Source organism: Nerophis ophidion, linkage group LG07 (assembly GCF_033978795.1).
Source record: "Nerophis ophidion isolate RoL-2023_Sa linkage group LG07, RoL_Noph_v1.0, whole genome shotgun sequence".
NCBI classification, from domain to species: domain Eukaryota; kingdom Metazoa; phylum Chordata; class Actinopteri; order Syngnathiformes; family Syngnathidae; genus Nerophis; species Nerophis ophidion.
This window is the reverse complement of record NC_084617.1, coordinates 43,999,371-44,022,756: the sequence shown is the minus strand read 5'-3', so window position 1 is coordinate 44,022,756 and position 23,386 is coordinate 43,999,371. Positions and strand designations below refer to the sequence as shown.

The following is a 23,386-nucleotide window of genomic DNA, read 5'->3' as shown; positions in this document are numbered from 1 at the left end:
AATTATGACTTTCATTATAAAACTGCCAAAATTCCAAGTTTTTCTTGTGAAATTGTGACCTTTTTCTTGTGAAATTCCAAATCATTTTTCACAATAAGCTTGTTTATATTTGCATAGTATGTTTATATTATTCATATTGTAAAAACAAATCTTTATATATCTAGAAAGGGTGGTCCTGAAGAAGTAGGCATTTTTCAGAGGTCTGAAAAAGGTAACAAATACAAGAATGTGTGTGTGTGTGTGCGTGTGTGTGTGTGTGTGTGTGTGTGTGTGTGTGTGAGTGTGTGTGTGAGTTACATTATACATCTCAATAAAATGTAATGGAAGGCATGGACAGAGTTTGTCTGAGGCCCAAGGAGGCGGGAGTCTTCACAGGGGGTGTCTGCCCAGAAATTAACCATTCTGTTTGAGTCAGAAAACCACGGCGGGGTGCACCCTGCTGCTTGACGGAGGCAAACTATGCCTCTATCTGACAGCGCAATTTATGATGTCACTGAAGCCGCAAATCCACAAGAAATCCTCTTTTAACTGCGCTGATAAATCTCGCCGACTCCAGGGCGGGATTCGCTTGCGGAACTTGACAGAAACACACATATTAGGGGGAAGGAAGGAATAAAACCGGAGCACATGGGCTTTGAAAAAAGATATATTCATGCGCTTTGTGATTTTACTCGAGTTTCATTTAATAATCAGTACAAAGGTTTTGATTTTCCGCTGCAAGGCAAAGCTTGGGCGACGGAGGAGTTGTGGGCTTGGCTCCAGGCCACCAGTGGACCCCCCGGCGCCATTGCATGCGAGGCAAAGAGGTGGGAGCGGAGAAATAAAGACGTCATAAAAACAAACTAATTCCCGCTCGCCGGTACCATTGGAGCACAAGTGCGGGGCTTAGTTTGATTTGTGTGCCACCAGCAGGCACTGACATCACCTCTGGCTGTGAGGGAGATTACAGGGGAAGAGGGGGGAGTCAAGGGTGAGGGGACGAGTGATTGACTACACCTTGGAGGTCACACCGGTAACTAGACACACATGTATGTATGATGGCAGTTACGCCTGTGTAAAAGCCCATGCACAACACAGTATATGGTCCATGCCTCATGTGCACAGCCCTCATAAAGCATCAGAATGAACCAAATCAGTGTCAGCAGCACGGATTGCATCTGTGCCATTACCCCAGCACCTATAACCTGCAACTCTGATTATACATCTACACATATGCTGCAGTAACCTACGCAGAAAAGCAACCCTTTATTGAGCTTGAATACAAGAAGAGAATCACAAATGATAGTTCGTTCGTGTTTATTTTTGCAGACATGCACAGCATCATATCTAAAGGGTAATATTTCCCCTCTTCCACTCCCTTAAAGGGTGCCTATTATGATTTTTTTTTTCACTTCCTTTTGGTCTACATAACATGTAATGATGGTTATTTGGTAAACATTTTGCATGGATTTTGCAGTCAAGCAACTAAAACAAACATTTTGAGAGGCGGAATTGAAACCCCCCTGACACCGCCCCCTCAGGTTGACGGAACCTTCGTCCCCGTTTGAGAGAGAAGCTCTCTGCAAGCAAGGTAATGAAACATATCTTACTCTAAGTATATTCAACTTTTGAGCAGCAACATAAATGGCAATAACCACGGATTTTAGCCTCCAACAATATACAAAACCCAAAACCAGTGAAGTTAGCACATTGTGTAAATGGTAAATAAAAACTGAATAAAATGGCGGATTTGGGCAAAGGTTTCTACCATAAATGGATCATCAGCCTGCGTCACTGGTAGGAAAAACGTTTACAGGTTGTGCAAATCCCAAACGGCTCGTTTGGCAGAAGTAAGAAGGAAGTCAAGATTAATTCATAAATATTAACTCAATGGTTTGATTTAGAAATTTGTATCTTATGCATATCCTAAATGCAAAAAAAGCAAGTACCGATAGTTTGTAAAAGTTGGTTTTCCCTCATTGGTCCGCTTTTAATCCTGCAGCTATAAGGTCCACAGTCGTTTTCAGACTGTAGGGACCTTTTTGGAGTTGCAATAAACTTTTTAGTCCCCAGGCCGTTTTCAATCGCGTTGTGACATACATGAACCAGGTCTTAGAACCGTTTTAGCTCCTACTCTGAGGCGTAGGAACTAAAATATGGAGGTGTTTGGTGATTGGTTGGACTGACGTGCTACACCCCATCTCCTAGCCACAACACAGACCTGACATTTTTTAAAAGAGTTGTTTACGATATCGCAACAGGGAAAATGGACACAGGCAAAGATAAATGGACCAATGAGGAGGTCAAGGCTCTCCTTGTCGCCTATTCCACAGAGGAGATTCAGCGGGGGTTTGAAGGCTTGCAGCAGAACATTTAAATATTCGGTGTGCACTTCCATTGACGGTATTAGATGCTGAATTTTACCATCCATTGTTGTTATTCCTTACAAGCAGACGATTATGAACACAGAAGCCTCCGAGGTCTCCATTCTTGCTTGTGTTGTTTCTCTTTTCATTTTTCTCAGGCGGGTTGTTTTACAGTGGTGGGCGAGGCGCAAAAGTAATGTCACGGGTCACAGGCTGATATGCGTCACACATGTTTCTTACCAAGGTCCCCAGCATCCCCAGCCATGTGTCAACATGAATAAGAAAAGTCCCTATGGGGAAAGGTAGTTCCGCTAACCAAATTCCAGTGCGGTAGTTTTCAGAAATCGATCAATCATTCAAAGTAAATTCACATAGCCCTTAATCACAAGCGTCTCAAAGCCACAACGAATTCCTCGGCTCAGATCCCACATCAGGGCAAGAAAAAAACTCAACCCAATGGGAACAATGAGAAACCTCGGAGGGGACCGTAGATGCACCCCGAGAACGAGTATATGCGAAGCCGGCTTATGTGTGATGATTCTGCATGTCAGATTGTGAATGTCGTATTCAGTACGTACCGTATGGCTGCTTCTGTGAAGAGTTCAGGTTCTAAAGCATTTAACCAGCGGACCAATGGCCAATCTGACTCCAGTACCGTGGACTCATTTGTGTGTTTATTCATAAATGTCCTGGGAAAAGAAGAGTTATTGTTAGCACAATTTCCGTATAGCTCCCTTCTGTTGTGTGCAATGGCACAATTGTAATACACAAACCCGTGCAAGAGGGAAAGCGGCGCTGTGCCAATGACGAGGACTGTCAGGAGTTGGTCACATAGGCTGTGGATCTGGTCGGGCCAGTCGGACCCACCCGCTATTACGGCGATTGCTGAAGACGGGCTGCGGCAGAGCAAGTCCTCGGGACTTTCACACACACTCCACATCAGCTGCTCCACATAAAGCAACACGGCTGTGATGTCGCACCTTGCCCACAAGGAAAGAAATTTCAGGTCAGAATGAGGAAGGTGGCATGCATGTGACCTCTTTGGCTGAGTGTGTTCTTTTGAAAAAATTACTATACCATGGTAACTCGACTTACGAGCTCAGTTCATTCCATGAGCAAGCTCTTAACTCAAAACATGGGTATTTCAAACCAGCGTTACCCATTGATAATAATCGACTAGGACAAGAAGGTTTGGTCATATACTGGCCCACCTGCACTGGCTTCAGGCATATTGAACATTTGGTTTTAATGTCTTATTTCTTCCGTACACAATAATAAACGGTTTAGCACCACGTTATCTTGTACCATTTGTTCCATCCAGAAATCTGCGTCCCTCAAATCAAGTCTTACTTGTGATTCCCAGAGCCCAAAAGAATCTGCAGGCTCTAGAGCAGGGAGTCCAAACTACGGCCCTCGCCCACAATTTGACCTGCGAAGGGAGTTTACGAATGAAAAATGTATGTTTTAAAACGCAGATTTCCACATTTCCGTAGACATCTAATGCACCTGAATATAAATCATTCACAATAGATTACAATTAACTCAATCAAGAAATAAAGTAGCATGTGATTTCATTGGGGAATTTCAACTTTGTTTAAGAGCTATGTCAAAATAATGTTACTTGACATTTAGTAATTAAAGCTCTCGGTGCTGGATAACACTGAACTTTTAACCACCATTTCAACACACGCATGAACAATATATGCGTTATGTCGGTGGTGGTGTTCGTGATCCTACATGCAGACAACCGGCAGGAAAGACGAGTTTTTAATTTTCAAAGAAGGCAAAATACAAAAGAGTCATGCCACTGGGAACATAGCATGACATAACATAAAACCTACTCAGTTGCTTAGGGTTAACCAATGAAACGTGAGCTGTAGCGTGTTAACAGTAGCTCAAAGCTAGCAACAGTCCTGTGCCGACAGGACGGGGAGACTGGCAGATAATAAATCAATCAATCAATGTTTACTTGTACAGCCCTAAATCACCAGTGTCTCAAAGGGCTGCACAAGTCACAACGACATCTTCGGCTCAGATCCCACATCAGGGCAAGAAAATACTCAACCCAATGGGATAACAAGGAGAAACCTTGGAGGGGACCGCAAATGTGGGACCCCAGCCCCTGGGCGACCGGTGCAATAGACGTCGAGTGGATCCAGCATAATATTGTGAGAGTCCAGTCCATAGTGGATCTACAAACCCCGTTTCAATATGAGTTGGGAAATTGTGTTAGATGTAAATATAGATAGCTAGATAGATGGATAGTACTTTATTGATTCCTTCAGGAGAGTTCCTTCAGGAAAATTAAAATTCCAGCAGCAGTGTACAGAGTTGAGATCAATTTAAAAAAAACAAAAAATTATAAATAAATAAAAATTAAAAAATAAAGTTAAAAGTAAATAATGGGGGTTTAAATGGAAACAAAATAGAGAAATATTACAGTAAGAATAAAAAATATAAAGCAAAAATGGGAATAAAAATATAACAGTAAAATAAGAATATAACAAGACAAAGTAAATAATAAATAAAATAAATGGGTTGTACTTGTATAGCGCTTTTCTACCTTCAAGGTACTCAAAGCGCTTTGACACTTCTTCCACATTTACCCAATCACACACATTCACACACTGATGGAGGGAGCTGCCATGCAAGGCGCCAACCAGCACCCATCAGGAGCAAGGGTGAAGTGTCTTGCTCAGCACACAACGGACGTGACGAGGTTGGTACTAGGTGGGTTGCGCACGGCCACTCTCCCACCCCACCACTGCGCCACGCCGTCCCCGCCGTGTATATTTTAAATTTGATTCCAATATATTTATTGTGAGAAATCATTAAGGTGATCAGTGTTTCCACAAAGATAAATATCATTAAGTATTAATAATAACACAGAGTTAAAGGTAAATTGAGCAAATTGGCTATTTCTGGCAATTTATTTAAGTGTGTATCAAACTGGTAGCCCTTTGCATTAATCAGTACCCAAGAAGTAGCTCTTGGTTTCAAAAAGGTTGGTGACCCCTGTGGTAGTGCCTGCTCGAGTCAGCGTAAAATTGGCAAATGTGCCTGACAAGACGACAAAAGGAATCCAACGTAGGCAGTAGTGACCATGTTATGAAATGTATTGCACTGTTATTGTTTTGCATCCCCTGTCATCCTAGTACCCCCCGCACCCCGCCCCAGAGAGGAGTTGTACAGTCTAATGGCGTGTGGGACAAAGGAGTTTTTGAGTCTATTAGTCCTGCACTTGGGATGAAGCAGTCTACCACTGAACAGGCTATTCTGGCTACTGATAACGCTATGCAGAGGGTGATTGGCATCATCCAGGATGCTCAATAGTTTGTCAACAATCCTCTTCTCTGCCACCGTCACCAGTGAGTCCAGTTTCATTCAGATTGTAGAACCGGCCCGCCTGATCAGTTTCTCAAGTCTGGAGCTGTCCTTCTTAGATGTTCTGCCCTTCCAGCACACTACCATGTAGAACAGAACACTGGCAACCACAGACTGGTAGTACATCCACAGGAGTTTTTTACAAATGTTGAAGGAGTGCAGTCTCCTGAGGAAGTACAGCCTGCTCTGTCCTTTCTTGTACTGGTGGTCCGTGTTAACAGTCCAGTCCAGCTTATTGTCCACCCAAACCCCGAGGTACTTGAATGAGTCCACGGTCTGTACCTCAACTCCCTCAATCACAATAGGTTGTGACCGTGGACTCGACCTCCCAAAGTCAATGACCAGCTCCTTGGTCTTTGACGGATTGAGCTGCAAGAGGTTCGTGTGGCACCAGACAACAAAATCCCTCACCAGGTTCCGAAACTCCACCTCTCTGCCGTCCCTGATGCACCCGACGATGACTGTGTCATCCGCGTACTTCTGGATATGACACAGCTCTGAGTTGTAGCAGAAGTCAGCGGTGTTCAGGGTGAAGAGAAGAGGGGCCAGCACCGTTCCCTGCGGTGCTCCGGTGCTGCTGATCACAGTGTCAGACGTGATGTCCTTCAGTCTGACGTACTGTGGCCTGTCGGTGAGGTATTTCGAAATCCAGGTAACCAGGCAGGGGTCCACTCGCATTTTGTAGAGCTTGTCCTAAAGGAGGCGGGGCTGGATCGTATTAAAGGCACTCGAGAAGTCCAGAAACAGGATCCTCACAGTGCCATTTCCCTTATCCAGATGTGAGTGGGCTCGATGCAGCAGGTAAAGGATAGCATCCTCCACACCAACGCCTGTCTGGTACGCAAACTGCAGGCTGTCCTGGGCATGTTGCACCTGTGGTCTGAGGAGAATGTGAAAGAGCCGCTCCAATGTCTTCATTAGATAAGAGGTGAGCGCCACTGGTCTGTAGTCGTTCAGCTCACCGGGGCAGTTCTTTTTGGGAACTGGAACGATGCATGACGTCTTCCAGAGGGTGGGCACTCTTCCCAGCTGCAGGCTGAGGTTGAAGATCCTTTGAAGTGGTTCACCCAGTTCTGCAGCACAGGTCTTCAGGAGTCGGGGGCACAGCGAATACGGAATACAATGATTTGCAAATCCTTTTCAACCCATATTCAGTTGAATGCACTACAAAGACAAGATATTTGATGTTCAAACACATAAACTTTATTTTTTTTTTGCAAATAATAATTAACTTTGAATTTCAAGGCTGCAACATGTGCCAAAGTAGTTGGGAAAGGGCATGTTCACCACTGTGTTACATCACCTTTTCTTTTAACAACACTCAATAAACTTTTGGGAACTGAGGTAACTAATTGTTGAAGCTTTGAAAGTGGAATTATTTCCCATTCTTGTTTTATGTAAAGCTTTAGTCCGGGGTCTCAAACTCATTTTACCTGGGGGCCACTGGATGCAGAAAGTGGGTGAGGCTGGGCCGCAAGAAAAGATTTCTTAAAAAATCTAACATGCACTTTTTAATGAATTCACCTTCTATGAATGGCTTTCCCGCCATAGCAACATACTTGCCAACCCTCACCATTTTTACGGGAGACTCCTGAATTTCAGAGCACCTCCCGACAATCTACTGGTGCAACCATTCTCCCGAATTTGTCCCAATTTTAACACGGCCGACATTATTAAGGGCTGCCGTGACTGCACTGCCTTTAACGTCCTCTACAACAGTGGGTCTCAACCTTTTTTCAGTGATGCACCCCCTGTGAATTTTTTTTTAATTCAAGTACCCCCTCATCAGAGCAAAACATTTTTGGTTGAAAACAAGAGATAATGAAGTAAAATACAGCACTATGTCATCAGTTTCTGATTTATTGAATTGTATAACAGTGCAAAATATTGCTCATTTGTAGTGGTCTCTCCTGAATTATTTGTAAAAAAAAGATATAAAAAGAACTAAAAAACCTGTTGAAAAATAAATAAGTGATTTAATTATAAATTAAGATTTCTACACATAGAAGTAAACATCAACATAAAGAGCCCTCTTTGGGGATTGTAATAGAGATCCATCTTGATTCATCAACTTAATTCTGAATATTTCTTCACAAAAAAAGAAATCTTTAACATCAATATTCATAGAACATGTCCATAAACAGTTTAGCTGTCAACACTGAATGTTGGATTGTTGTATTATTTTTTCACAGTTTGTGAACTTACATTCATATTTAATTGAAGTATTATTCAATAAACATATTTATAAATGATTTTTGAATTGCAGCTATTTGTTAGAATGTTTTTAATAAATCTCACTTGTCCTTTTGCATACCTTTAAGTACTTGCAGGGGTTCGCGCTAAAAGAGGACTACTGCTCCACTACTCGTCATCGCACACGCATTTACATCACACAACCAATGTGCCGGCTCTGTAACATGTTGTATGAGACTTGTGCAGAATAACATACGTGGCTGCAAGACGTACTTGTTCAACAGCCATATGGGTCACACTGAGGGTGGCCGTTTAAACAACTTTAACACTGGTACAAATATGCGCCACACTGTGAACCCACACCAAACAAGAATGACAAACCCTTTTTGGGAGAATTTCCGCACCCTAACACAACTTAAACACAAGAGAACAAATACCCAGGACACCTTGCAGCCCTGACTCTCACCGGCTACAATATACAACACCTCAACCGAATCAAGTAGGGAGGGTGGGGGGTGGGGGGGTTGGTGGTAACGGGGGTGTGTATATTGTAGCACAGAAGAGTTAGGACTGCATGGAATTCTGGGTAATTGTTCTGTTGTGTTTATGTTGTTACGATGCGGACGTTCTGCTGAAATGTGTTTGTCAGTCTTGTTTGGTGTGGGTTCCCAGTCTGGCACATATTTGTAACAGTGTTAAAGTTTTTTTACGGCCACCCTTTGTGTGACGAGTGTAGCTGTTGATCAAGTATATTTTGCAATAACACACGTGCGTCTTACATGGCCAGACGAAACATACAACTGGACTTCTAGGCTGTCAGTTCAGGATGTAGGGGGCGCTAAAGGCAGTGCCATTATGGCACTCCCTCAATATCGTTGATATGGTAAATATCGACAGGGGTGTCAAGAAAATTGGTGCCCTAAAATTCAGGGGTCTCCCAGAAAAATTGGGGATGTTGGAAAGTATGACGCTGTCAAGCGGCCTTCATATTAAACTTGCGGGCCGCGCCAACATTAACCTGTCATATCGAAGTGCGGGCCGCATAATAATGTCTCGCAGGCCGCAATTGACCCGCATGTTTGAGACCCCTGCTTTAGTCGTTCAACAGTCCGGGGTCTCTGCTGTCGTATTTTACGCTTCATAATGCGCCACACATTTTTGATGGGAGACAGGTTTGGACTGCAGGCGGGCCAGGAAAGTACCCGCACTCTTTTACTACGAAACCACGCTGTTGTAACACGTGGCTTGGCATTGTTTTGCTAAAATAAGCAGGGACGTCCATGATAATGTTGCTTGGTTGACAACATATGTTACTCCAAAACCTGTATGGACCATTCAGTATTAGTAGTGCCTTCACAGATGTGTAAGTTACCAATGCCTTGGGCACTAATACACCCCATACCATCACAGATGCTGGCTTTTGAACTTCACGCCTACAACAATCCGGATGGTTATTTTCCTCTTTTTTCTGGAGGACACCACGTCCACAGTTTGCAAATATAATTTGAAATGTGGACTCGTCAGATCACAGAACACCTTTCTACTTTGCATCAGTCTATCTTAGATGATTTCGGGCCCAGCGAAGCCAGCTGTGTTGTTGATAAATGGTTTTGCTTTGCATAGTAGAGTTTTAACTTGCACTTACAGATGTAAGTGCAAGTAGTTACCGACAGTGGTTTTATGAAGTGTTCCTGAGCCCATGTGGTGATGTCCTTTACACACTGATGTCGGTTTTTAATGCTGTACCGCCTGAGGGATCAACGGTCCGTAATATCATTGCTTACGTGCACTGATTTCTCCAGATTCTCTGAACCTTTTGATGATTTTATCGACCGTAAATGGTAAAATCCCTAAATCCCTTGCAATAGCTCGTTGAGAAATGTTGTTCTAAAACTGTTGGACAATTTGCTAACAAATTGGTGACCCTCGCCCCATCCTTGTTTGTGAATTACTTAGCATTTCATGGAAGCTGCTTTTATACCCAATCGTGGCACCCACCTTTTCCCAATTAGCCTACACACCTGTGGGATATTCCAAAAAAGTGTTTGATCAGAATTTATTGCCACTTTTCCCAACTTTCACTCTAGCCTCTAGTGAGGGCGGTCGCACTCTCCTTCCCTCCTTCCCTGCTTGCTCTCTTTGTTTTTGTCCTTGTCTGAACTTTTTTAAAAGCCTCTTTCTTTGCGCTGTCCTCTAATCCAAATTTCAATATGAATATGATCAGCTGGACTCTTGACGCAATTGACACAGTCTTTTCGACAAGAAAAAGAGGTTCGGGGTAGCCTGGCTGCCCTGATGTAACTATCGCTGCGGGGTACGTGAGGGACTCCTGGAATACATGGAGGATCATGTGCCTCTCAGCCCTTTCCATCGAAGATGTCAAAGACATCTACCTATTTGGAGCTGTGATCGCGGGGCACTTGCTGATTGGGCTGGGCATTGCTCTCATGTATCGACAAATTCGGAAGACGATGGCAGCCACTCAAGGGGCCAAACGGCTGTTCAACGCAATGGAAGGGTTGGGTCGGGCTGTAGGAACACAGACTGGTGCAATTTCTGAGTTGAATCGCAAAATGGATCTCATCTTGGAAAAGTTTGCAGAAAAGGAATAATTAATTGGAATTGAAGAAAATCCAGCATAGACAACAGAGGAGATAAGTCACTATTTTGTCTTCTCGAAGAAAAACAACTTTTTATCTACGATTTGGACTCCCTGAATGGCCTTGACATGGGAACAGGCTGTTCTGAAGAAAATCTCCCGAAGACTCCTCAAATATAGACGCTTTTGACCTTCCTTTTTGTCAACAGCATCTCAGTCATACAAAAACATTCATCATCTCTCCCAAGTTAACTGGGCATATACGCACGCATAATCCCCACCCTTGAAATCAACGCTTTCACCACCGCTTAACTCCTCTGGGGCTGTGGATGGCTGAGCGGTGCCATAGAGCGACAGCGGGCCTCCTCCAACCCACCTCTCCCTCTGTTGCAAGTTGGTGTGATATATATATTTTTAATGTGTGCCATGCTATGTGAGGTTTTTTCCTTGGACTCAGTCTAGACCCCTCCTGAGGGTCTAGCCTTAGACTGATATGTTTTTACTCCCCCCCCTCCTAATGTCACCCTTTTCTCATCTTTTAAGGAGCGCCGTAAGTGGCTGATCCGTCGGCGGTCTCGTCTTGCCCCCCCCCCCGTAACGTGTGTCTGCTCTTAGCGGGACTGTGCCGAAAATGTAATTTCAATTCTGATGTGTCTTGTACATGTTGGAATGGACAAATAAAGGATTTCTTTCTTTCTTCTTGCTTTCTTTCTTCTTTGTCACGTTTTGCTGGCATCAAATTCTAAAGTTAATGATTATTTGCAAAAAAAATAAATGTTTATCAGTTTGAACATCAAATATGTTGTCTTTGTAGCATATTCAACTGAATATGGGTTGAAAAGGATTTGCAAATCATTGTATTCTCTTTATATTTACATCTAACACAATTTCCCAACTCATATGGAAACGGGGTTTGTAACATAATAGTGAGCCAGCAGGAGATCATCTTCAGCGGAAACAGGTCAGCAGTGCAGAGATGTCTCCAAAGCATGGGGTGGTATGGCGTAGTGGGTAGAGCGGCCGTGTCAGATACGTGAGGGTTGCAGGTTCGCTTCCCACCTATTGATATCCAAATCGCTGCCGTTGTGTCCTTGGGCAGGACACTTCACCCTTGCCCCCGGTGCCGCTCACACTGGTGAATGAATGATGAATGAATGATTGGTGGTGGTCGGAGGGGCTGTAGGCGCAAAGTGGCAGCCACGCTTCCGTCAGTCTACCCCAGAGCAGCTGTGGCTACAGATGTAGCTTACCACCACCAGGTGTGAATGAATCATGGGCTCCCACTTCTCTGTGAGCGCTGTGAGTATCTAACAATAGAAAAGCGCGATATAAATATAATCCATTATTATTATTATTATTATTAAAAGTGCTTGAGTGGGATTGGTCGCAGGTATATGCCAAACAGAAGCAGGTGTGCTTTATCAGCGCTCCTAGCAACACGTGTTAACTAAGGGAGGAAAGGAGCACTGACAACAGAAATAAACAGAAAACACAGGTGAACTATAACAATACCCAAACAGGACATGACCTCATTTATATAGTAAGTGAAGCCCATAGACATCGATATATTATGATGACTATTAAACAAGATTCATATGTCTCTGTCAGTCCAACACAGAAGTTCTAATGGGGCGGTAACTTGAGGGTTCCAGGTTCGAGTCCCACTTCCGCCATCCTAGTCACTGCCGTTGGGTCTTTGGGCAAGACACTTTACCCACCTGCTCCCAGTGCCACCCACACTGGTTTAAATGTAACTTAGATATTGGGTTTCACTATGTAAAGCGATTTGAGTCACTAGAGAAATGCGCTATATAAATATAATTCACTTCACTAATGCATGCTTTTATTTCCTGTCCGTTAGACTATTGTAATGCCCTGCTCTCTGGTCTTCCCAAAAAGAATATCAGAAGTCTAAAATAATCACAAAACTCAGCTGCATGCGTGCTGACAAGGACTAGAGGGCGAGGGCACATTACACCAGTTTTAAAGTCACTGCATTGTCCCCCTTTCTGATTCAGGGTCAATTTTAGAGTTCTATTATTAGTTTTTAAGGCCGTGCCCCTTCTTATCTATCTGACCTGCTTTTACCATTCATCCATCCATCCATTTTCTACCGCTTATTCCCTTTTTGGGGTCGCGGGTGGCGCTGGCGCCTATCTCAGTTACAATCGGGCGGAAGGTGGACTACACCCTGGACAAGTCGCCAACTCATCGTAGGGCCAACACAGATGCTTTTACTGTTCAACCCTCGCTGATTCTGAGATCCTCTGGCACTGGCCTTTTATCTTTACCAAATACCATAACAAAGACCCACGGTGAGGGAGCATTTAGCCACCATGGCCCCCATCTGTGGAACAACCAGCCAGAAAGCATCAGGACTGCACAGAACGTTGACATTTTAAAAAAGGCAAAAGACACACCTTTTTTATCAAGCTTTTTACTGATCACCTTAAACTCTTTGTTTTTTTAAAATAATGTTATTGTGTTGTTTTCTATATTTAATTATTAATATTACTACTATTATTCTCTAAACGTTATGTTTTTATTAACTTATTTATGTAATATTTCTATTTAATTTTCACATATATTATATCATACGTTTCATACTATATTTTAGATGGCGTTAATTTGAGTTATGGACACCTCAAAGTTGACGTTTTGTCCTCAAATCATTTAAAATGATGTACAAAGCAAACTATAACCTGCTACCCAAGAATGTACAACAATTATTTTCAACAAAAGAGGACAATTATAACCTTTGAGGAAAATGTAATTTAAAATATTTGTATGCCCGTACAACACTTAAAACCTTTAGCATATCAGTATGTGGAATTAAATTATGGAATGAATTAACCAAATAAATCCAACAAAGCATCAATATGATTCAGTTTAAGAGACTGTTCAACAACAAATGTTCAAAAAGTACGTAGAACAATAATTACAATGAACATCTTGAAACCTTTTTTTTTTCTTTTGAAATAGAGATTATTCATGTATTTAATATTTGTTTACTTATCATGGTATATTATTTATTTATTATTTATTTATTCACTGTTCTATTACAGAAAACAAGGAAACGGGATAAAATAGCTTTGGTATGAAAAGGGGTAGGATTCTAAAAGCTCTGCTTCTTCTTACTCCTTTTCGGACGTGCTGTAATGAAACAACTGGAAATATGTGATGCGTTACATTGTATCGTATGCATGTTCCAAATAAACTGAAACTGAACTGAATTGAACTGTATTGTCAATAGTGATGTGTGTGAGTGTGTGCGTGTGTTTTCTTCCCTTTTTCTATTTTTTTTCTTTTACAACACTTTGTGTTTGTCACTTGCCTGCGTATGAAAAGTACCATATGAGTAAAATGTAATTTGATTCGAATATATTTACAAGATTTTAGTTGAAGCACTGACCAATAAAATTGCTCTTACCTATACATTGTCATTTTCTACATGGTAAATTGCGATAATACGTCTTAGATAAAGCTAAAACTCAAACCTTCAATCACAAGCATATGTATTCATTGAATTGATGATCATTTATAAATATCTTTTAAACTGACTTTTGTATATCTCAATGACGATTTTTTTCAATGATATTCCAATATAAAGTACCTGATCTGCCGATGTCTTTGATACGAAGGCTGGGCCCTGGCATATCTTTGCACCAGCACCTGCAAGGTCTCGGACAGCACCTGGCCCAGCAGCTCTTTGGCCAACCGTGGCGGCAGCACAGCCCACAGGTCACTACGGAGACCACACAGGAAGTAGAACCACATCTGCACAGAGAAGGAACAGCGCTCGCCCTGCGGAAGGGAGAGGAAGGCAGGAAAAGAGATGAGGATGTATCATCAGTGAGAGTCACAGAAGCAGAGGAGGCATGAAAAGTAGAAAGAAGGAGAAGAAAGCGGTAGAAGGTCGTCAATAGCGGAACGTCTCGGTGGTCATGCCACCTGCACTCTGCACCTGGTTTCCTTTCCCACTGGGATTTTAGTCTGCTTTAAAGGTTTCCACTGGAGAACACATCATACACTGACTGACACACGCTCAAATAGAAAAGAAGAAAGTGGAGAAATAGAAACCTTCTACGATGACCAGTGATGACCCGACATTCCTCATCTTTAAGTTCCAACAATATACTTTTGGACCGCACAGACACGTCCAAACTGATCTCCAACCTCAGTACCTGCTTGTTCTCCTTTCTCCTGCCCCTTCTCCCTCCCTCTCCTCCCTGCAGCAAGTCATTTAGGGATCTGTGTTTGATGTGAGCGTGACCGCACTCCATGTCCGGGATTAGACTGCCATCCTGCGCTTGTGGACTCAACATAGCAGATCCAGATGCACTTGACCCAAGTCAAGAGCAGCTATACGGCAGGTTTGAAGTGGTCATTAATTTGGATGTGCGAACATTCGTTCCATTTTGTCCACCAGCAAGGCTGAGATCATTATTCATGCCTTCGATCCGTCTCGTCTTGACTACAGTAACGTGTTATTTTCGGGCTTCCCTATGTCTAGCATTAAAAGATTACAGTTAGTACAAAATGCGGCTGCTTGACAAGAACAAAGAAAGTTTGATCACATTACGCCTAAACTATATACACCTTTATGTACATATATACCTATATAAATACCTATACTGGCTCAACTGCACTGGCTTCCTGTGCACTTAAGATGAACTTTAAGGTTTTATTACTTACGTTTAAAATACTTAACGGTATAGCTCCATCCTATCTTGCTGATTGTATTGTAACACACGTCCCGACCATAAATCTGCATTCTAAGAACTCCGGTATATTAGTGATTCCCAGAGCCCAAAAAAAGTCTGCGGGCTATACAGCATTTTCTATTTGGGCTCCAGTACTCTGGTATGTTCTACCAGTAACAGTTAGAGATGCTTCCTCAGTTGAAGCATTTGAGTTCCATCCTAAAACGCATGTGTATATTCTGGCCTTTTAATAGACCCCCTTTTAGACCAGTTGATCTGCCGTCTCTTTTCTGCTCTGCCCCCCTGTCCTGGAGAGGTTATTAGGTGATTACAGATGACGCGCTATCTGTTCAAAGTCGGGATCCGGGGTGGACCGCCCATCTGTGCATCAGTTGGGGACGTCTCTGCGTTGCTGACTTGTTTCTACTCAAGATGATCTCCTGCTGACCCCACAATGGACAGGACTCTCACACTATTAACTAGATCCACTCGACGTCCATTGCACCGGTCGCCCAGGGGGCTTGGTCCCCTCCAAGTTTTCTCATTGTATCCCATGGGGTTGAGTTTTTTCTTGCCCTGATGTCGGATCTGAGCCGAGGATGTCGTTGTGGCTTGTGCAGCCCTTTGAGACACTTGTGATTAAGGGCTATATAAATACACTTTGATTGATTGACTTTGATTGAAAACATTTCCTTCTCTGCTCGATATTTGCATTTTGGAAACATGCATTCTTTATGGGCTGCTTTACGTGCTGTTAATGTACCACCTCAAATATTAGTCAGTCGAGCCTCGAGATCATTTTGTTAAAGGGGACCTGTGATAATTTTAATCTACAGTTAACACGCTTTCCCATGGTTTAGACACATGTGTATTGGATATGCTTTGGTGTAAAATCAGCGGTGTCAAACTCGTTTTCATTTAAGGGTCTACATTGCAGTTATGGCTTCTCTCAGAGGGCTGCTTCTAACTGTGAATAAAATATGAATGAAATGTAAATGGATTTGCCTCATGACATTATTACACAAGTGCCTGTGCATTTTATTGTTGTATTTTTTTATGTACACTGCAAGGAATATCTGTGAATTTTACGGTAAAAAAAAGAGCAAATTTTACAGTATATAACTGTAAATGCTGAAACAGTACCACTGTTTTTTATGGTAGAGTTCTGTCAAATAAGCTGGAAGTTTTGGTTTATTTTTTTTACCATATGATCTACAGTTATTGTAAGTATAAAAATGCTACCACCATTTTTTTTTAAGTAAAAAAAAATGGCAGCTTTGTTGCCAGAATTTTTCTGTTAAAACAGTGGTACCATGGTTCCATTTACATGGAAATGCTATTAAAAAAAACACCATAAATATTACTGTACAAAAAAACTGGCAGCTCAGTAGCCAGAATCTATTGTAATTTTTGTAGTGTACAATTTGAGGGATAACTTGATTTGAAATCATAAGTCAAGTTGATAATTGCATGATTTTTTTTGTTTTATTAAACAAAACAAAATTGTTTGGAATGTATGATCAAATATTAGTGGCAATATTAAATCATATTAAAGTTTAAAAAATATGCAATTGCATGCAGTATGTATTAATGTTTTTCAATATGGAAAGACTGAATACATTTGAAAATAAAAGATGAATAACTTCGACGCATTTTGTTTCCAGGATTTTGTGGGCTATAAAAGACTGCAGTTGAAACCAAAAGTATCAGAATGTATCTTTTGAAAACATACAATATTAAATATTAATCTTGAAAACAAACACAAATGTTTTTTTCCAGACACAGTGGAAAATAAACTTTCTTAAAAGTATGTGCATTTCTGTTTGAGGGGCGACCCAATGAAGAAATCAAACAAAGCAATGCATTTGGATTCTATTTAAAGAAAATATACATTTATCTATACAAATTACATTTGATAAAATAATGTCTGGGTTTATTATTGTGAGTATAAGTGGATGTAATTATTCATGATAATACTATACTGAATATTGTTACATACTGTATAAAGTAATTATGTATTGCATTGTTGATCGAGAATCGGAATATTATATCTGAATGACGTGGCAGAACATTCTAAGATTTGCTTCTTCCTGCTCCTTTTCTTACACACACCATGTATTTTCTTTTTTTTTTTAAATATTATTGTTTTTTTGTTTTTTTACAAATGACGACGCTGTGATGAGGTTGTGACTTGTCCAGGAAGTACACCGCCTTCCGCCTAAATGAAGCTTAGATAGGTTCCAGCACCCCCCGCGGCCCTAAAAGGGACAAGCGGTAGAAAAAAGATGGATGGATGGATGGATGTTGTAATTGAGATGCATTTTTTTGTCTTAGAATTGTGTGAATGAAGAGTATGTTTGGTTTGTTAACACATACAACTTTTTAGCTTTTTAACTAGGGATAGCTATCTTTTGGATGTTATCGATACAGATGCCAATATCGATATTTCTTATCAATATTGGTACTCTTATTTCTACTATGTGTACTTGGTGTCATTAAAGATGTGAAAAGAAATCACTTTTTAGAGCATTTTTATTAGCAGAATAGGTTGTACACTACCAACATCATGAAACATCTCACAGCAGGAAGTCTGCTATCAACACCTACTTTTTATGTCTTAAACAAGTCAACTATGTCTACAGTGCAAGGTGCGATGCAATCACTGTCTTTCTACTCTTTACAGTTACCCTCAGCTGGAAATATTATGTAAGCAGACCTTTTACATGATATATCATATCAAATATATCATATACTTTAATACAACAATTACCATGATAGATAGGTGTGCGGTTAAGCAACGTGTGTTTTGATGCTGCGCAATGGAATGACATCAGGCGGCGACTAGAGACCGATCAGTGGATGATATCTTGCTTCAAAGCAACTTTATGGATTAATATATTACTTAAATTGTTAACTTTTTCGAGTGGATTAATATTGGCCTTTGGATTACTGGATCGCTGGGAGGATAGTTGATGACACACGGTAGCGGCGGTCGTGAGTAAAGCGCGCTCACTTCAAACTGTCACTAACTCTTATTAGCCTGCACGACTTTGAGGGACTTTTGAGGAGGAAATATTGTTGCGTTACAAACTTTTGTGTGGTGTTGCTTCCTTATTTGTCATTATTCCAAGATGTCTATTAAATCCTACCATTGTTTAACGCGTAGCAATGGCACCTAAAGTGAATGTGACAGCATGTCATAATGATGGTCAGCTGGATTAAAAAAATTGTCCAGAATTGTAAGGGTTAAAAATCAATACCAAAGAATACCGGTACCCATTATATACATTCCTAGTTAAAATATTAGGTACACCTGCGCACTCTCTGATTGAAACAAAGCGGCATAAACAAAAACTGGTTTTACCAGCATTTATGTCGCTACACGTCTGTGTTATCATGCGCATGTCAAGATGGAAAATAATAATTTTATCCTACTTCATTTTGTACCAAGTCGTAACGTCGCCGTCTTTTTCCGTGGGAGTTTAGCGGCCAAGATGTGGAAAAGACAAACAAACACGGAAGTATTTATTCTACAGATATCAGAGCAGGTGGCAGGGCATAAAACAAGAAGGAATGCCTTTGAAGGTGTAGGCAGCAGTCTCAGCATTGTCAGCTCAGCAGAGGGGGAACAGACTCGCCAACACAGCGTGTACGAGAATGACCACATAGGTACGTCCGTTAATCTGTGACGCACTGCTAAAATATGGTAGTATTCAACATTGTAACAATAAGTAAAGGGCTACTTTTACAATGCAGAGTAAAATGTCCAATTCAGATTTTGAGTCAATTCCAATCTTTTTAGTGACAATTACAAAAAAAAAGATTTCTAATGTGAATGCAACCTGACCTGCATGCGGACATCACGTCATGATGTCGCACGCAATGCAGTGTGTATTGAAGTATTGCATCCACTACCTTCGCATTTGTGGCTATTTTAATGATTTTTTGCAATCAAAGTCAACATTTTCTGAACCAAATTATTGCGTGTAGATAATTAAGAAGAATGAGGACCAGTGTTTTGTTTCTAGCAGTGTTACAGGATATTTTGCTTCAATATTGGCTTGAAGAGCGTGTCTGTGGGCGAGCAGTCGGAGACAGGAGTGGTGGAACATTCACGTAAGTTCCAAAATATTTTATTTTCACCTGTTTTCTGATCCTACTTATTTTGTAACCATCTATTTTGCAGAATGATTATGACCTGTTTAGCTTTTTGACAACGGTCTGGTCGGATGAGCGTGGGATTGTCCACGTTGAGGACGCATCGCAAAATATACGATTTATTTCACATATGAACGAGGTTTGGGTCGGATGTAAAAAAAATTGGAATTGCACTGACAGCAAAAAATCTGATACAGTTCGCAAATGGGCAAAAACATTGGAATTGACCTGCAATGTGTACGAGGCCTGAATAGAAAAAATACAGAAATCATCATAGCCAAATATTTTTGATATTTTTTTTTTGTGTTCCTGGTGTTTCCATCTTTTTGTCATGTGTTTGTTTTTTGTTTTTGTTTTTGCCTTTTGGTTCGGGACCCTTTGGGACTGTGCGACAAGGGTTGGCACTTTCGTGACTTCTGCCGTGCTTTTTTGTGAACTTCTGGATCTGCCTCCCGGACGCCTTTCGGCCATGGAGAACAGCTGCTGGGTCTCCACCACACCGGAGTCCGTTTGGAGAGACTGGAGGAGATGCGGAGACAGGGATTCGGAGATGGGACCAACAAGTTTCACAGTTACTTGGCTGAAAGAGCAAGTATCAGACACCTCGGTCTCCTTAGACCATGGGTGTCAAACTGTGGCCCGCGGGCCAAATTTGGCCCGCCGTGTAATTTCATTTGGCCCTTGAGGCAAAATCAAATTAACATTAGAGCTGGCCCGTCGGTACTATACAGCGGCGGTGCTGCTTTAACACCGCATTCACCGCTAATACTCATACTGGTCAACCCTTCCGATTTTCCCGGGAGAATCCCAAAGTTCAGTGCCCCTACCGAAAACCTCCCGGGGCAACCATTCTTCCGAATTTCTCCCGATTTCCACCAGGACAACCATATTGTAGCAATTCCTACAACCTGTCGTAACGTCCGCTTTTCCTCCAAGTCACATAATGTAAGCGGCTTGTACACACACACACAAGTGAATGCAAGGCATACTTGGTCAACAGCCATATAGGTCACACTGAGGGGGGCCGAATAAACAACTTTAACACTCTTAGTAATATGCGCCACACTGTGAACCCACACCAAACAAGGATGACAACCACATTTCGGGAGAACATCCGCACCGTAACACAACATAAAGACAACAGAATCCCTTGCAGCACTAACTCTTCCGCGACGCTGCAATGTACACCCAAACCCCGCCCACCTCATTGTTGTTTTATTTTCAAATGTATTAGCCTGTGGAATAAGTTACTGTTGATATTTACCTCAGAAAGCTGCAAATAGAAAAGAGGCCTTATTTTTTTTATTTAAATTGTATTTAATATACTATTGATGTTTGTTTTTTGAAAGTTGATTTTGCATTATTAAGTTACTGTATATAAGCGTTGCTTGTTCCATATTCTGTGTTCAAGCAAATCAGAGTAGCAAACTGAGCAATAATTAAGGTTTTATTCTCGCACTTTCTCTTACGACTTCAAGGCTTGAATGTTCATTCATTATTGGGTTTTTTTTTCAAATTTATTATTAGCCTGTGGAAAAAGTTTTTTTTGATATTTACCTCAGAAGGCTGCAAATAGGAAAAGAGGCATTAAATTTGTATTAAATTTTGTTTGATATGCCATTGATATTTTTAATTATTATTATTTGATACTGGATTTTGTATGTCACTATAAAGTTATATAAGCCTTGCCTGTTAAATATTCAATGCAAAAAACTTTTTTGGGTCCTTATTAAAAGGTTCATTTGTTCAACCTTGGCCCGCGGCTTTGTTCAGTTTTAAATTTTGGCCCACTCCGTATTTGAGTTAGACACCCCTGCCTTAGACGTATCCTCGCTCATCCATGCAGACTGGACACTGGCTGAGAGTTGGTGGGGGGGCTGAGGGTGGAGTTGGCTCTCTTGGTTGCTTTGTTGGGTCTGCTCCTGTCTTTGGCCATGCTCTCCACACCCCAGCAGACGATGGCATAAAACACTGCAAAGGCCACCGCAGTGTATGTTTTCTTTGTTTGTTTTTACTTTTGTAGCTGTATGTAGAAATGGCTGGTTGCATCAGCTCTGCTATTTTAATGTATTTTAATGTCTTTTGTGTTCGTTGATGTTTCCGCTTACATACATGCTTATGTGTGCTATGGCTATGATGTTTTTTTTCCTTGGCCTCAGGCTTTACCTGTTTCTCACGTTTTTTGTAAGGGGCGCCGAAAGTTGGCAGACCCGTCAGCAATCCTGTTCTGTCTCCCTGTAAAGTTTGTCTGATCTTGAATGGGATTTTGCTTTACATCGTAATTTCCCTTCGGTGATTACTAAAGTATTTCTGATTGTCACCTTTAAGAAGAAAATAAAAATTTGAACGCTAGTTGGAAAATGGTGTTGTAATGAGGGCCACCGTACAAAAAGATAGAACATTGATGCATTCAACTTCACAAAGTTTAAAATATAAGACACATTGTACTATGTGGCTCCATGTGCACCTTTCTGCACAGATGCACATGCTTTAAGAAAAGCACACACCTGCACACAGCAGGTATGCCTGACATCGTTGACCCGGAGAAGGAGGCAGGAACAAAGAGACAAAAGCAGCGTATGGCAGGAAAGCGGGGAGGTTTCCATTGGTTTAAGGGCATAAAGGTAGGGGCCCTTTTGCTACTTTCCAGACAGTAGACTGCAGACATCAGACAGCTGAACCCCTGGAGCCCCTGGGGTAGCATGGAAGCCACAGATGTTCGCAGGAAGTTCATAGTAAAATGTTCTGATGGAGGAGGGAGAGTGGGGACGCATGAAAGAAAGAGGCGGGAAAGCTCCAGAGGGTTAGTCCTTGGGTTCCTGAATCCTTCAGAATACCTCAGCCTATAGAGTCACCTGACAGTGTACAGAAACTGATATTGTCAACTTTGGTGTGATTGATGGAAGCAAAGTACATGTTTGTTCAACTTAAATTAACTCTAAACAATTACACCTATGTAATTTTATTAAGAGAATGAATGGATGTAAACTATTTCTTCAAAACTCGGTAGCTGTTAATCTAAAGACCCTTTGGGGAATGTTGAAGTAAAATGTGCGTGCGAAGACACCAGTTGGAGTCTCCTCACTCATCGGTGCAATACTTGGACATTCCCATTAGGGAAGAGTCCGCCCAGATTTTTTAATTCTGCCCTGTCTAAGATAAAGAGAGGTGACTAGAATTGAAAGTTAACAAATTATTTTAAACAAAAAGTAATATACCGAGCTCTCTAAAGTTGGGAGTGTTCACTGAAATGGTTCTTTTGTGCTTTTGACCACTTTGGCAGCAACGCATTGGCGGGGATCGAAACTGAAAGTTAACGTGACACGTGATTATCCACTCTCGCTTCCCACTAGTATATCATAACACCATTAAAATGAGAGAAAATTATATATATATATATATATATATATATATATATATATATATATATATATATATATATATATATATATATATATATATATATATATATGTGTGTGTGCAAGGATAAGAGACACAGAGATATCATCTGAGTTTATCTCTTTGAGCAAAACAAAGGCCAATGCTAGTAACTTCTAAAGCATTCTATTCATCTCAAAGGTGGGAAAATATTCCTCTAACACCACTTTAGTATGCATTGACCTGATTATTGCCCCATATAAAAACCTGCGCAGCCTTTCAGGTAACTATCCGGGGTTTTATTAAAGGAACACGTCCAGTGAAAATACACTATGTGATTAATCTGTGTTTACACATGATTAATGCAATTATTTTTTGGGTGATTATTTGATTAAATATGCATATATTTACACACACACACACACACACACACACACACACACACACACACACACACACACACACACACACACATATATATATATATATATATATATATATATATGTATACACATACATATATATATATATATATATATATATATATATATATATATATATATATATATATATGTGTATACAAAGATAAATACAATTTTGTTTTAATCTGTCATTAACATAAAATG

General features: G+C 41.1%; 1 protein-coding gene across 4 annotated transcripts in view; it reads right to left on the bottom strand.

Annotated features, from left to right (window-relative positions):
* Positions 1 to 23,386, bottom strand: part of kiaa0825 (KIAA0825 ortholog) — a 523,244-nt gene that overhangs the window by 378,659 nt on the left and 121,199 nt on the right. For all 4 annotated transcript variants that reach the window (XM_061906242.1, XM_061906241.1, XM_061906244.1 and 1 more), the window contains 3 exons: positions 14,135 to 14,325; positions 3,119 to 3,325; positions 2,924 to 3,034 (listed from right to left, as the gene is read on the bottom strand). In XM_061906242.1, coding sequence (XP_061762226.1) covers positions 2,924 to 3,034; positions 3,119 to 3,325; positions 14,135 to 14,325 — 509 coding nt within the window. The remainder of the gene's footprint in view (positions 1 to 2,923; positions 3,035 to 3,118; positions 3,326 to 14,134; positions 14,326 to 23,386) is intronic.